Below are 14,411 nucleotides of genomic sequence, written 5' to 3'. Positions count from 1 at the left end.
AACTGCTTGTGATAGGGATTTGCAAACAGGTTGGCTTGATCTCTTAAACTAGACATGGATCACAAAAGGATTGTGAGATGTTGTTTTCCAGGTCGCTTGATTCTAATTGGGCAGTTTATTTTAATTGACCTTTGAAATGCTTTCTGGAGATCTCAGATTGGGATAGATAACACAGCACAATCTCTGCTGAAAGGAATGTTAGTATGATAGAAACAGCACTTTCTTGAATTCTATGATGGCCTCCTTTGATAAACTGGTAAATCCCTTTTGACGTCACAGGAGTGGAGAATATAGATAACTGTATCAAACCTTTCTAAACCCAGAATCTAAGACTGGGAGCACAGGCAAGTATGGACATTCACAAGTTAAGTTAGCTCTTTGGCATTGTCATTTTAAAATAATACATGGTTTGAGAGAAAACCCATATTACCATGATCTGCATATTTGCAATTTAAGGACTTCTGAGATAATTAACATTTCCTGTCTTCTATTTGTGTAATTATAACAGTTTGGTCTCCCACATTTGGACTGTTGCCTACTATTTGAATCCTAGGAAAAAGCTGTTGTCTTACATTGTGGATAGGATTTTTCAATTTTGCTGGTCAGTAATTGTAGACTCCTGCCAACCTAGCAGTTCGAAAGCAAGAAATTGCAAGTAGATAAATAGGTACCACTTCGGTGGGAAGGTAACAGCGTTCTGTACGCCTTGGTGTTTAGTCATGCCGGCCACATGACCACGGAAACGTCTTCGGACAGCGCTGGCTCTTCGGCTTTGAAACGGAGATGAGCACTGCAACCCTAGAGTCGGATTCGACTGGCTTTCGAACAAGGGAACCTTTACCTTAATTCTAGACAGAAAACTGTTGAAGTGTCTATGGTACCTGTGCTAGAGATTTTTTTTTAATGAGGACCTACTATGGCTTACACAGTTTACTTGTATGAAGATTTAGCTTAAACAAAAAATGTGTACTCTATTTTGTTAGAAGAATAAATCTGAAAGGGCTGTTTAGTTTTGGGGGCTTTGTAAATACTGAGAACTCCAAAATTATTGCAAAAAAAACTCTTTAAGATTCCTATTTAAGATTTCCAAATATACCTTATACTGAAATAAAACAATCATTTGTTTGACATTTATATTGGCACTAAAGATTCCATTTGATTTTGTTTTAAGATGACAAATATCGGCTGATCATAACTAGCATTTGATTTGATAGAAACACAATTTCAGGTATCCAAAAGGATTTTTTCCCATTCTTAAATGTAACTTTTCCACAAAATGGTTTTATATCAAAATGTTTTGGCATTGAACAAAAGAATAAGCTCATGATTATTTCTCATTTCTATTTTTACTTTACACTTTGAAACCAGATGGGAGACTATACAAATAATTTTTCCTGCTTTGACTTTATTGCCTCTACCTTCTCCATCCCTATATGTCAGGGGGTTGCTCAAGCAATCTCCCCCCCCCCCCCCCCCCCCCCTTTTTACTGTGTTCTGTCCTGCAAACAGAACATGGACTAGGAAGAGTACCAGAAATCAGTTGTGCAACACAAAGGAAAAAGCTTATTACAAACAAACAAAAAGGCCTAAAGCCAATCTTTTCATTGTTTTACTCTCCAAGAGACAGCAACTTACCTGTTGCTCCCAAGCTACCTGTTGGAGACCCGTGCTCTACATGCTTTCAAGCCTTGGCGATTTATTTGACTTTTTGGGTAATTTGAAATGTATTAGTTCCACTGCAACCACCTAACTACCTAACCTCTACAAATGGTCCTGGCAATAAAAATAGGTGGAGACTGACAGAGCCCTGGTTCAGATGAAACCCTACTTTGGGTTTAGCCCTGAAACATTCAGATTTGATCTTGGAGTCTCCAAATCCACCTTACTGTTCTTTTCCATTTCCCTCTGGAGCCAAAAGTCATTTACTCCAACAGCCACCTCTTGGTCTGTAATAAACCCCCCTCCCTTTGTTTAATGTTGCAGGAGGGCTGGAAACAAATTCTCCTTCCAATCAGGCAGCCAAGCAGAACAGCCACTCAGCCATAGATCACAAATCAGCCATGTGGCAGAGACGCCATCCCCAGGAAGCTGGAGGAGACCAGCCAGAGGCCCCTGCCCAGCCAGAGGCCTGGAAGATCCGCTACGAGAAGTCCTGGCTGCACCGACACTGCTCTTCCCTGTTGCGCAGGGACAAGCAGGCTCAGAAAGCTGGACAGCTTTTCTCAGGCCTCCTAGCCATGAACGTGGTGTTTCTAGGCAGTGCCTTCATCTGCAGTATGATTTTTAACAAGGTGGCCATTACTCTGGGAGATGTTTGGATCTTCTTGTCCATCCTCAAGATCCTGGCCTTAGGCTGGATAGCATACTATTTACTGTTCACTAGGCGGAAGCCACATGCAGTCTTGTATCGGGATGGCCACGCAGGGCCAGTCTGGGTTAAGGGTAAGTACTGCCAAGTACCTTCCTTATTCTCCCTGAGTACTTGACATATTGGATCCACGTAGTATCCCTGCTGTACTTAACAGTTAACAGAACCTGTTTTCTTACTGTGCATACAAATGGGTAGGGCTATGCATTAAGTTGGTACATAATAAGAGAGCTTACCAATCAACAGTGCCTTTTGGGGTGACTTGAGATGGGCTCTCTGCCTCGAGATCTCAAGTTTTGCTAACATGGGGTAAGTGTCAACATTCTGAAACAGCCAGGCCATGGTCGATAACCGAACGTGCACATTTCTGACACTGAAATATGACAACATGCATTCTCAACAGTAGGAAAGTGAAGATGGCAATAATTATTTGGCAGGCATCGTGCCAGACCTCACAGTAGAAGCTCACTCATTCACTTGACCCAGGGATGCCTGGTCCCCCCTGGCCACCGGCAGGGGGTGGGCGCTTAGGGTGGCCAGATTGGGGGAACATACAGGGATGGATATTAATACCTACACAGTTGCACAAACAGGAAAAAAAGAAGCTCCGTGGGGCGGTTTGAAGTTGGGGAAAATGGTGTGAAAGGAGGCTTACCCCTACTCCCCCTTCTGTTGTGATCCCAGTATGAACTGGGACACCACACCTACTTTTAAAGTGGGGGGACCATTATTCCATTATTCACAGCACTGGCACACAGTCTAAAAGCAGGACAGATGCGGCTTTTTAACGCACTCCGCTGAACCTCTTTAAAGCAAATGCATATCCCCAAATAGATTAAAATCTTTGCAGCTGGGTTGGCCATGCCCAACAAGTCAACTTGTACCAAGCAGGATTCAAGTTTTCAAGCCTCATTAGAATCTGATTCAAAATTAGGGGCAGTGGAGAGAAAAAGCAGTAAAAACCTGTGCCAGGCATTCATCAAGGTCATTGAGCCAGAATAATGGACATGGAGGTCCCCACAGGAACTGCTGTTCTGAAAATCTACCTTCTCTGCTAATGCCACTCAGCCATGGATGCAGCAGCAGCAGACAGGCAAAATGGTGTCTGCGGCCACCTCCCTACACAAGGGTGCCTCCTTTTCCTGGCTCCCACTTCTTTAAACTGCACCACTTTGGTGCAGTGGTTAAGTGTGCGGACTCTAATCTGGGAGAACCGGGTTTGATTCCCCACTCCTCCACTTGCACCTGCTGATGTGACCTTGGGTCAGTCACAAGCTCTGGCACAGCTGTCCTTGAAAAAGAGCAGTTTGTGTCAGAGTTCTCTCAGCCCCACCCACCTCACAGGGTGTCTGTTGTGGGGAGGGGAAGGGGAAGGAGTTTGTAAGCCGCTCTGAGACTCCAAGTGAAGGCCAGGGTATAAATCCAATCTCTTCTTCTTCTTCTTCTTCTTCTAAAATCCAGGATATCTTCTCCAGCATGCCCCCTCCCACCATGTCAGCTGCACTGATGAATTTCTCTCTGTTGTGCAGTTATTAAAAGACCCAGTACCCAGTCAGAAAGCCTTCTATTTCCATCCCAGCTGTTGGAATCCATTGTGCTATAAAGAGAGACAGTTTTATCTTTGCATGCTAAAGTGACTTCCCATAAAGCCGACTACCTAAGGCCACAACCTATTTCTTACTTGGAGACATAAGCAATGCACTGTGCTAGAAGGAAAGAGATTTTTAGGAAGGTCTAGGAGTGTAGGGGAGAAGCAGCACAATCCTTGGGGAAATCTCTCCCTGAAAAGGAGATTTCCATTTTCCATGTACCATGGCCCATGATTCTCTCTACTCCACATAGCCTCTGCTGCAAATTGCATGTCAACAAACTGGCAAGGGAGCTTCCCATATTAGCCCTGCTCCAAATAGCAGCTTGCGGGTTGCATCCAGACTAAGATTTCCACTGACTGAATGCACTTCTATCAATGGAAGGAAACTTCCCTGAGTCCCCCTCCCCCCCCTCACTGCAGCCCATTGAACTCCCTGAAATGCTGCTCCTGGGGGACAGGAAGGGTATGCAAGGTCAGTGGGGCGCCTGCAGAAGGAAGGGGGAATTGACAGAAATGACGTCTTCCCTTCCATTATGGGGAAATTTACCCTGGACCCAATCCAGCATTTCCTCCCTTGAGCAAGATTCTAGGAAATAGTGCTGTCCTGTCACTTTTGAATTTCAGAGCCCTACCCAATATCATATTTCAACAGTTTAAAGCCAAAGTGCCCTGTCCCCTGACAGTCTTAAAGCAGCCTGAGCCACCCGTATAGTATTAGATCGGGATCGACCACTAGGATGGCACGGAAGTCCGCGCGCCATCTCAGATGTAATGTTAAATTGTTTAAATTGTTAAATTGTTAAATTATTATTGTAGCACCTTTTTTATATATATACTTGTTAATGGCTTTTCACTATAAACTACAAAACTACACACTACAAATGTAGCACCTTTTTAATGTTGTGATTGTTATGGTTTTAGGATTATGCTACTATTTATTGTTGTTTTAAGCTGTTGTAAGCCGCCCTGAGCTGGTCAAGGCTGGGAGGGCGGGGTATAAATGTAATAAATAAATAAATAAATAAAAAGTGTCTTTTTGTAGCCTAATACAGTGGCTGAGACTCTACCCCAAACACATCAGGGTTCAGAAGGATGATGTTGTGGGTGAACATTTGCAGCAACACTGACCCCAGCAGTGTTTAAGACTGAGTAGGGCATGATTTATTAATTTTTAGTTATTGCATGCAAAGACCAGCCCAGACTAGTCCAATGCTGCCAATGTTGTTTGTTAAATTTCTTTTGGGGCTGTGCAATTTCCACCCCAATACACCCCCCTATTATTAATATTTTGCTTTTAATAAGAGTGTTGTCCGTACAGGATCTCTCATGCTGTTTGGAGTGTGCAGCATCCTCCTGAATGTCTTCCGGATAGGATACGACATTATCCACCTTCAGTGCAAATCCCAGCTGGAAATCCTGTTCCCCTGCATAGAAATACCCTTCATCTGTATTCAGGTATTAAATACCCCGTTGGCTCCAGCCAAGCCTCTTATCTACACTGTAGAAAGGAAAGCGATATACCTGCTACTGACAAAAGAGTAGTTCCCATTGGTTGCTTGTTATCCTTAAACAATATTATATTTGCATTTATAATGCTGTTACTACAGTTAAGAGTACAATTATGCAATCATCATTATCATACATATTTCCTGGAGATTTCCTTCATACCTTTATATTTGCAAGGGAAAAAGCATTTGGAGTTTCCACTACCCATTCTTCCTTTTCTGGTTCATTCAACCCGTCCCCTGCCTGTTGCAGCAAGCAATACTCCAGTTCTGCTGTACAGCAGAGATAGTGGGTCGGGGCTGTTTGTGTGTAACACAGGAGAAGCCATGGCTGCTTCATTTTCCAGTGCTGCACTGAATTTAAAGATTCAGGGGGAATGTCCAGATTACAACCTGCCAACCTCCATGTAGGGTTGTACCCAAATATAAAACATGCAAAGGGACACTCTGTTGCCCAACAGCAACAGCAGATGGACCTATTCTCCTGTCAAAACCTTTTATACTGGTGCAGCAGAGTGACTACAGGAGGCTCCTGGTGCAAATCTCACCATTGCTAAAAGTAGGTGGCGTTAGGCAGGTCACATGCAGCTTCAGCCCCACCATCTACAGTGATACTGGCTCATTTTACAGGGGTGTTCCAATTTCAACCAAAGTGAGGACATAACCTTTACAGGGGCATTATAAAGTGAGCGAAGCACTCTGAACACTGGTGGTGGTAGAGAAGGAAGGTGCTGACAAATGACAGCTGATTTTATGGCGACTCTGTAGGGTTTTCAAGGCAAGAGATGGTCAGAGGTGATTTACCATTGCCTGCCTCTGCATTGTGGCCCTGGTCGTCTCCCATCCAAATACTGACTACAGCCGACCCTGCTTAGCTTCAAAAGTCTGATGAGACTGGGCTAACATAGACCATCCAGGTCAGGACACTTTGAACATCATAAGTATTCAAAGATTGTCAGCAGTCATTGTGGTCTATAGAAAGCTTCAAACGTAAGACCAGTCAAGCTCTACAGAACCCTTAATTAGGCTGGATTTTCAGTACTGAAAAAGAGAAAGAGAAAGATGGGGCAGAAAAGAAAAATAAGTAATTTGGGGGAAGTTTGTAGGATCTTAAAAGAGAATGCAGGATGTGTTGCAGACTTCATTAGATAGTGCCAGACCCAAAAACAGGTTTTCAAGTTGCTCCAAAGGTTGTTTGGCCAAAGGGGGAGGAAGGGGGGAAATGGCATTCTCCCTGAGCAGAAAGTATTATTATTACTAAGCTTATACCAAGCCATTAAAAAAACCTTTTTGTTGATTTCAGACTTATTTTATATGGCATCATGCAAAGGACTGTACCCAGGTTCAGCACAACCTCACGAGGTAGGAAAACAGAATCCTCTATGAATCCTGCTCTGGCCTACTTCCCTGCTTTCTGGGTTGGATCCCACAATTCTGTCAGAAGAAAGTGCCGATGGTCTTGAATCTTTTACCCCTACACCCATTCCAACCCTTCAAAAGCTTCCTGGAGCTGCAAGACCTGCAGGGAGGATGGCAACAGACCTGCAGATCAGGGGACTGCAGTGGAAATGTGGAAAGGGGTGAAATCTTCCATCAGCACAGACCCACTCATGCATGAGGCTGGAGGAAGCAATTTCCTTTCTTCTCCCTCCTCACTGCAGCCTCCTGACCTGCACAGACCATGTGGGTCTTTCAGCCTCAAGAATAACATTTTCCTGGTCAGAAATGGCTGCTGGGGGAGAGAAGAGCCAGAAATCTCAGGGATCCTTGTGCAGACAGCAAAATGTCCTTTCTCTGGTTCAAGCCTTCTGGGGTTATTTAAAAAATCAAGCTTGAGATACTTAAGATGTTAAATTTTGCACCCAGCGCCAAATTTCTTACTTGATACGTGTGATCATAGAGCTGGGTCCCTTTACCCTTTTGTTGCTCTTCTTTGGCAACTGAGTGAAAAATGTAAAAATATGAGATACTGGGGTGCTTCCCACCCTAGTTCCTCTGTAAGTGGTAATCAGCTCTATGGCAACAGAGTTTACTAATGTGCCAGTGACAATGTTATAATAGGACAAAGTTAAGAACAACTTCTGTGTCCATTCTGTGACAAGAAAGTGCAACCAGGGCAATCGTTTTTCAGCAGTGGCGGTACAATGGTTCCCAGTTTTGTTACCAACACGCTGCCTCTCTCCTAAAAACTGCATGGAGTACCAGGTCAGAAGGACTAAAAACTGATATTTCAAGAATAGCCTAACAAAGACTACTACCCCATTGCAGTAAAGTATAAAGACAAATTTCTTCTTTGACAGATGTGGGCTGATGCTTACTATGGCCACTAATCTTCTGCTGTGGCTCTTAGCAGTGACCAACGATTCCGTTCACAGGGAAATTGATTCAGAACTTAACAAACTTATGCGGGCATTTGAAGGTAAGGGTCATTCCTCACCTTTTTAGAATAAAAAATGAGTGAACAAGACAGAGGATGTACAAGATTAACACAAAGAAGAACTTGATGCCCCAACCCGTGTACATTTCCACTCCATCCGCTTCTGGGTGTGGTGTTCTGGGAAGAGAAGCAAATTTCAAAGGAGATTTTGTGTAGCAGCAATACATAGTTTTGCAATGCAGGACATCTGTTGTAGGCCTAAATTATCAAGAGAAGCTCCCTCAGCCTGACGCATTTTCCTCTATAGACTCTCTTCCCAGCCCTATAATTTAGTATGTGGAAGAGGAAGAAAATCTGAGTAACTCATCCTTGGTGGGGATTCCAAGAACCACATTCTGGCATCAGCGTAATACAATCCACAGGCTATGCTTGTCCTGGAATCCTCAAAATGTCAGCATAAAACACAGAAGAGATGAGTTCTGGCTAAAGAAGCACCAACTGTCAGGCAATATTTGAGCGGGGTCATGGTCAGGAACAGGTTTTTGCCCCTTCCAAACTGTGGTTAGTGCCAAAACTGGTAGGTTAGAAGGCATCTTGCCCCTGCACACTCAGCATTAGCATACCATAAACCAGGGGTGGCCAAACTTGCTCAGCGTAAGAGCCACATAGAATAAATGTCAGATGTTTGCGAGCCGGAAGACAGAAACAAATACTACACTCACGTTTTAATTTTTTTGTTAAATACGCAAATTTGCTTTTTATTGACATTAAATGAGATTGCCAAAAATAAAAACAAAAGGGGTAAAAACCTATTGATAATGATATTTATTTATTTGCTAATGATATTGATTTGTCTAAGAGAGAGAAAAAGAGAGAGGTGGAAAGAAAGAGAGAGAGAAACAAAGAAAGCAAACAGATGGGAGGGAGGGAGGGAGAAAAAGTATGCCTCCCCTTCGCTTCCCCAGCCGCCCTACCAAGAGCCACACAATATGTGTGAAAGAGCCGCATTTGGCTCCCAAGCCACAGTTTGGCCACCCCTGCCATAAACTGAGAGTCTCTAGGGATATTTAAGGCTAAAAATTAGCTTTTTTTCCTGCACATTTTCTGTGTATAGAAGTTTCCCATAATCCTGCCATGCCCACTGTCTTGCTCCAGGAAACAGGACCAGCTCCTGCAAGTGTCCTAACACAATAGCATGCAAGGTCTTCCAGAGAGGATATATTTTGCTGTATCCCTTCAACACAGAATACTGCTTGATCTCCTGTTCCATGCTCTATGTCATGTGGAAGAATGTGGGCCGGCGCATTACTCAAAACCATGCTGCTCGTTCTAAGCCTAAATTTGAAATCCGTGGCTTAATTTTTGGGCCTCTGCTTGGCATTTCTGCAGTAATCATTGGCATCTGTATTTTCATGCTGTATCAGATCCAAGCCGCCAATTCCTCCCCAAGCTATCATGTGTTCATACTCTATTATTCCTACTACATCACTTTGCTGCCTTTGATGACAGTAGGGGCCCTGGCTGGAACTATCATCCATGGTCTAGAAGAAAGGGAGCTGGACACACTGAAAAATCCAACACGAAGCCTTGATGTGATCTTGCTTATGGGAGCAGCTCTGGGCCAGATTGGCATCTCGTATTTTTCCATTGTAGCCATTGTGGCCATGAACCCAAAGGGTCTGTTGAACAGTATTATCCTAGCCTATTCAGTGTGCCTCATTATTCAGCACATCACCCAGAATATCTTCATCATTGAGGGGCTCCATAGGCAGCCACTGGTGGTAGATGAAGCCTCCATCCATAACCAACATGTCATGCAAGGCTCCACCTCAACCCAGAGCCCACCCAATGAACACATCATAACCTCGCACAGTAGTCAAGAACCTACCCCATCGACAGCCGACAAGGAGATGGAAACAAAAGGAGAGAAGTGTGAAGATAGTCCTTCGAAAGCATATAGCTTAGAGATAAGACAAGAGATCAGAAGAGCTTCTCAAGCCTACGTTCAGAACTGGAAAAGGAAGGCTCTGCAGGAGATCTCCAGCTTCTTGATCATGTGCAACATCATAGTAAGAACTTAACTGTGCACAGAGAAATCGGTGGAAAATGTATCTGATACCATACAAGAAAGATGACATGGGGAGGCAGGAATATATGGGGGAAGCACTTGAGTTTTTTCATTTCATGTAGCTTAAGGTTAGTTACATCAGGCCTTGTGGATGGGAGCTACAAGATTGTTCCAAATAATTCATGGAAAAGTGGGACTTTAAGGAGTGGTGTTCTTGGAGGCAGTTCCAGGCAAAAGGAGCAAAGGGGGAAGGATAGTGCTATTTGAGGAAGCAGGAGATTTTCAGATGGCTGAGAGTGATGGAGTTGAAAGAACAAAGCTCATGAGCAGGGATGCATCAGAATGTCAGAAGTAAGAAATGGACAGGAAGCCAGTGTACCATTTAAGGAGGAGCAAGGCATGCTCAGAATGATAACATGACTGATTCTGGTAGCTGAGTGCTGGACAGGGGGGCAAGGAGGCTGATATGTGACAATAGAAGACTAGACAGGAGGCTACAGTAGTCAAGGCAAGAGAGGAGCAGAGGAAGAGACAGATTTAAGGAGACTAATAGAAAGGGCTGTCTTTTAAAGGAAGAAACAACAGGGTTTGGCAGCAGATTGTATACAGGGAGCAGAGAAGAAAGAAATGTCCCAAAAAATCCCAACCTTCATGCCTGTTCTACAGGGTAGACAACAACATCGACAATGGATATGGAAAATGCACAGGGACTTGGGAGGTTCAGCCCTGGGCATATTCAGTATGAAGAAGATATCTAAACAGAAATAGTAGACAAACAATTAGATATGTGGAGGGAAGGAGGGGAAAGGCTTATGGATAGAGAGACAGAGCACGACATCATCAGCAATATAGGTAGTAAAGAAAGCCCTGGGATTTGTGAAGTCACACTGGGACAGTGTGTAAAGACCAGAGCCAAGGAAAGATTCCTGCAGCAGGACCCCAACAGAGAGAGGGAATGCAGAGAAGGGCTTTCTCCTGTGAAAACAAGGAATGGGTGAGAACCAACTGAGGACATTCATGAACATATAGGATGTAGACAGGTGGGGGTAGAGATCAGGGGTATCAAAGGCAGTGGGGAGGTCAAGGAAAACAAGAACAGAGCAGATTATCAGTGCAGAGAATGGTAGGTTGTAGGAGAAGGCATAGGCGTAATCTTCGTGGGGGCGGCGGGGCTTCAGCCCCCGCCAAAATTTTCAGGAAGGTGCTCAGCCTCCCCCGGGAGCCACCCTTGCTCCTAGCAAAGCAATGCCTCTGGCCCAGCCCCAGCCCCCCTCGGGAAATTGGAAAGTCTACACCCTTGGGAGAAGGGAACTGGAGGAGAGAAAATCTACACAAAAAGAATTAACAACAAGGTTTAAGAGTCTGGAGGCAAAGGGCAGAGGTGATACTGAGTGGTAGTTGGAGAGAGAGATAATGTATTAAGGAGCAGTTTTAAAGAATGGGGGTAAGTGGAATGCTTGAGTGCTACTAGAAAGGAGCCAGCAGAGAGGATAGGCTAATTATGTGATGGCAAGAATCAATGATGGCATAGGAGATGGCAATGAAGACTTAGAAAGGGATAGGATCAAGAGGGCATGCAGGCAACAGGATGAGGTCAACAGGGTGATCTACCACAACATGGATTTGCAAAGGGGAGTACAATAACAAAGTCTGACGGTTGAGCAGCAGTGGAAGGAGAGCCCTCCAAAGGAGAAGGCAGCAGCCATGTCAGATTACAGAATACACAGATTAGATTTGGGATCCCCACCGTGTTCTGTGTAGAAGTCAGACATAAGTTGCAGGCTCTCCTCAGTTCCTGTTTGTGTGGTGCCCAATTCAGATAATGACTTTGGTGCACATGGAGAAAAGGTTTCAGCCCCCCCCCCCCCCGGTTCAGATGTGAAAGTTTGGGGGCACTATTTAGCACACTGGGGAAACCAAATTTGGAGAGGGCAAGTGGGTTGAAGGATGGAGAGAAGAAAAATGATTTTTTTTCCTGTATTCATATTTACCTTTACCTTCCCCCAAAGAGTTTAAAGCAGCATACACATGGTTCTCTCCTCTTCTTGTTTATCCTTATAATAATCCTGCAAAGTCGGTTAGGTTGATAGAGCGACTGGCCCAAGTCACCCAAGTAAGTTTCATGACAAGAGGGGATCTGCACATGGGCCTCCCCAGTCTTAAACCTAACAGGACTACAGGTTATTGGCCCCATATTCAATGCTGTTGGGAATTGGGGGGTTTCCCCCTAGTTCCTCACAGCATTGTGAAGCATTCATGCATCTCTTGCAGTTTCCACTGTCTTCCCCAAACCTGCTTTGCTCCAATGTTTTGGGAAAGATCACAGCATAGCCTGGATGACTGCTCTATGGGTAGAAAAGCTCAGATTTTCCTGGCCTCGCCCACACAGCAGTCATTTCGCCTGCCCCTACCCCCACAACACCCGTTTCCTCACCCACACCTCTGAGGGGCTTTTTTAAAAAATCAGCAGCTGAATATTACAATATGTGTAACAGGTTCTACGAATTTCCAGCTTTTGGTTTTTTAAAACCATTCATTGTGCAGATATAAGGGGAAAAACATATCTCTGCAATGAAAGGGGCTAGACTAGAGGTGTCAAACTCATTTGTTACGATGGCCAGATTTATTGGGCCGGCCATGTGTGCCATAAAACATAATGTCAGCTACTGGAGATATAAACTGTATAAAGGACAGCAGCTGGTAAGCTCCAAGTTGTTATATCCACACTGCAAGGCCCCATGGGCTGGGAGGGGGGTACAAAGGAAAACTCATGTAGGAGGACTGGAGAGCCAGAGGTAGGGTTGCCAGCCTCCAGGTGGGGCCTGGAGAGCTCCCGCTTTTACAACTGATCTCCAGCTGACAGAGATCAGCTCCCCTGGAGAAAATGGCTGCTTTGAAGGGTGGACTCTATGGCACTGTACCATGCTGAGGCCCTTCCCCAAACCCTGCCCTCTCCCGGATCCACCCCCAAAGTCTCCAGGTATTTTCCAACCCAGACCTGGCAGCCCTAGCCAGAGGTGCAACACTGGGCAGACACTCCCACTGCTTGACTCCTGCAGACGAGGTTGGTCCACCATGCTGAAGCCTCAGTTGGAGTGGCTCTGTCCACTCTCCCCCCCCCCAAGCATTCTCCTGTTCACTCCCTTGCACTCGTTGGCTCATGAACTGCGTAAGAGCCCTGGATGGGCCGATTCCAGCACCCGGGCCTTATGTTTGACAACCCTGGGGTAGACCCTTTTTAAAAAAAATAAAAATAAATGCTGGTAATTTACAGCAACTGTTATACATTTTGTTATAACCAGGGCTATTTTGGGGCAGGAACGCACAGGAACGGAGTTCCGGCTGGCTCCCAATTTGGCCACACCCAGCAGGAACTCATTAGCATAATAGGCCACACCCAACAGCAGAAACTCATTAGGATGGGCTACATTAGGGGTGTGTGGCCTAACATGCAAAGGAGTTCCTGCTCCAAAAAAAGACCCTGGGTTTGGACAACAAAAGGTAAACAATAACAAGCAAAAGGTGGGTGTGGCTGGATGACCACACTTCTGGTAACATGGGGGTGTGGCCTAATGTGCTAATGAGCTGTGCTGGCAGGGGTGTGGCCTAATATGCTAATAGGTTTCTGGTGTTTGGTGTGGCCTATTATGCTAATGAGTTCCTGCTGGGCTTTTTCTACAAAAAGAGCCCTGGATAACATTATATCAACATAATTATACTTAACTGCTGATATTTTTAAAAACTGAAAAAGTCCTACTGGTGCAGGGGGGGGCAGGGAATGTCAGCTGTTGGGGAAACGAGCGTAGAGAAACTATAGGAAAACCTTCCATGTGGAAGCCCACTTGCCCCTGGCCTGTATTGGCAGCTGCACCAACAAACTACATACACATGTCTCTGCATGGAAAACAGCTACAACACACAGCCTCTCTAGACTATGGAGGGTGGGTCCTATCTGTGCGAGAGGATGGCAGTTCCAAAAAGAGCAGAAATGCAAGGAAGTAAGGAATGGGGATAAGAGATAAGAGTGGGTTTTATGATACTGGAAACAGGCTCCAAAAGGCTGAGAAACAAGGGCAAAGAGTGGAAAGACTGAAAGAGGAATTTGGCAGGGGATAGGCACCAGGAACTGCAGTTATCAGAAAGCATGGGCTGGCCAAATATAGACAAAGAGCTGGTGTCTTTTGGCCTTATCTCATTTCCCATACATGAATGGTGCTGAGATTGCTCTACTCTTTAGTTCAGGGGTGTCAAACCTATGGCTCACAGGATGCCCAGGCCTTTAATCCAGCCTGGCAATGGGCTCTCTTCTCTCCCCCTCCTAGGGCTGCCAAGTGGGGGCGGGGGGCGGGGAAACCCCCACTTTGGAGGCCTGATTTCCGCCACGGCGGAATCGGGCCCTGGGGGGAATTCCGCCCCCCGAAGCTGAGGTGACGCAGCCACGTCGCTCACGTTGGGGGCCTGGCCCAGATCGTCGGGGGGGAAACCATATGGTTTCCCCCCCC

The 14,411-nt window shown here is 45.2% G+C and overlaps 1 protein-coding gene across 1 annotated transcript in view; it reads left to right on the top strand.

The window, feature by feature from the left end:
- The window catches only part of OTOP3 (otopetrin 3), a 30,511-nt gene that overhangs the window by 14,252 nt on the left and 1,848 nt on the right, over positions 1-14,411 (top strand). Inside the window, exons 2-7 of the mRNA XM_015410718.1 lie at positions 1,984-2,442; positions 5,278-5,414; positions 6,768-6,826; positions 7,765-7,883; positions 8,997-9,622; positions 9,749-9,910. Of these exons, the coding sequence (XP_015266204.1) occupies positions 1,984-2,442; positions 5,278-5,414; positions 6,768-6,826; positions 7,765-7,883; positions 8,997-9,622; positions 9,749-9,910 (1,562 nt within the window). The remainder of the gene's footprint in view (positions 1-1,983; positions 2,443-5,277; positions 5,415-6,767; positions 6,827-7,764; positions 7,884-8,996; positions 9,623-9,748; positions 9,911-14,411) is intronic.

This window comes from Gekko japonicus, unplaced genomic scaffold (genome assembly GCF_001447785.1).
Source record: "Gekko japonicus isolate JY-2015 unplaced genomic scaffold, Gekko_japonicus_V1.1 scaffold15, whole genome shotgun sequence".
NCBI classification, from domain to species: Eukaryota; Metazoa; Chordata; class Lepidosauria; order Squamata; family Gekkonidae; genus Gekko; species Gekko japonicus.
Note: the sequence above shows the minus strand (reverse complement) of the source record. Positions and strands in the feature narration are given on the sequence as shown.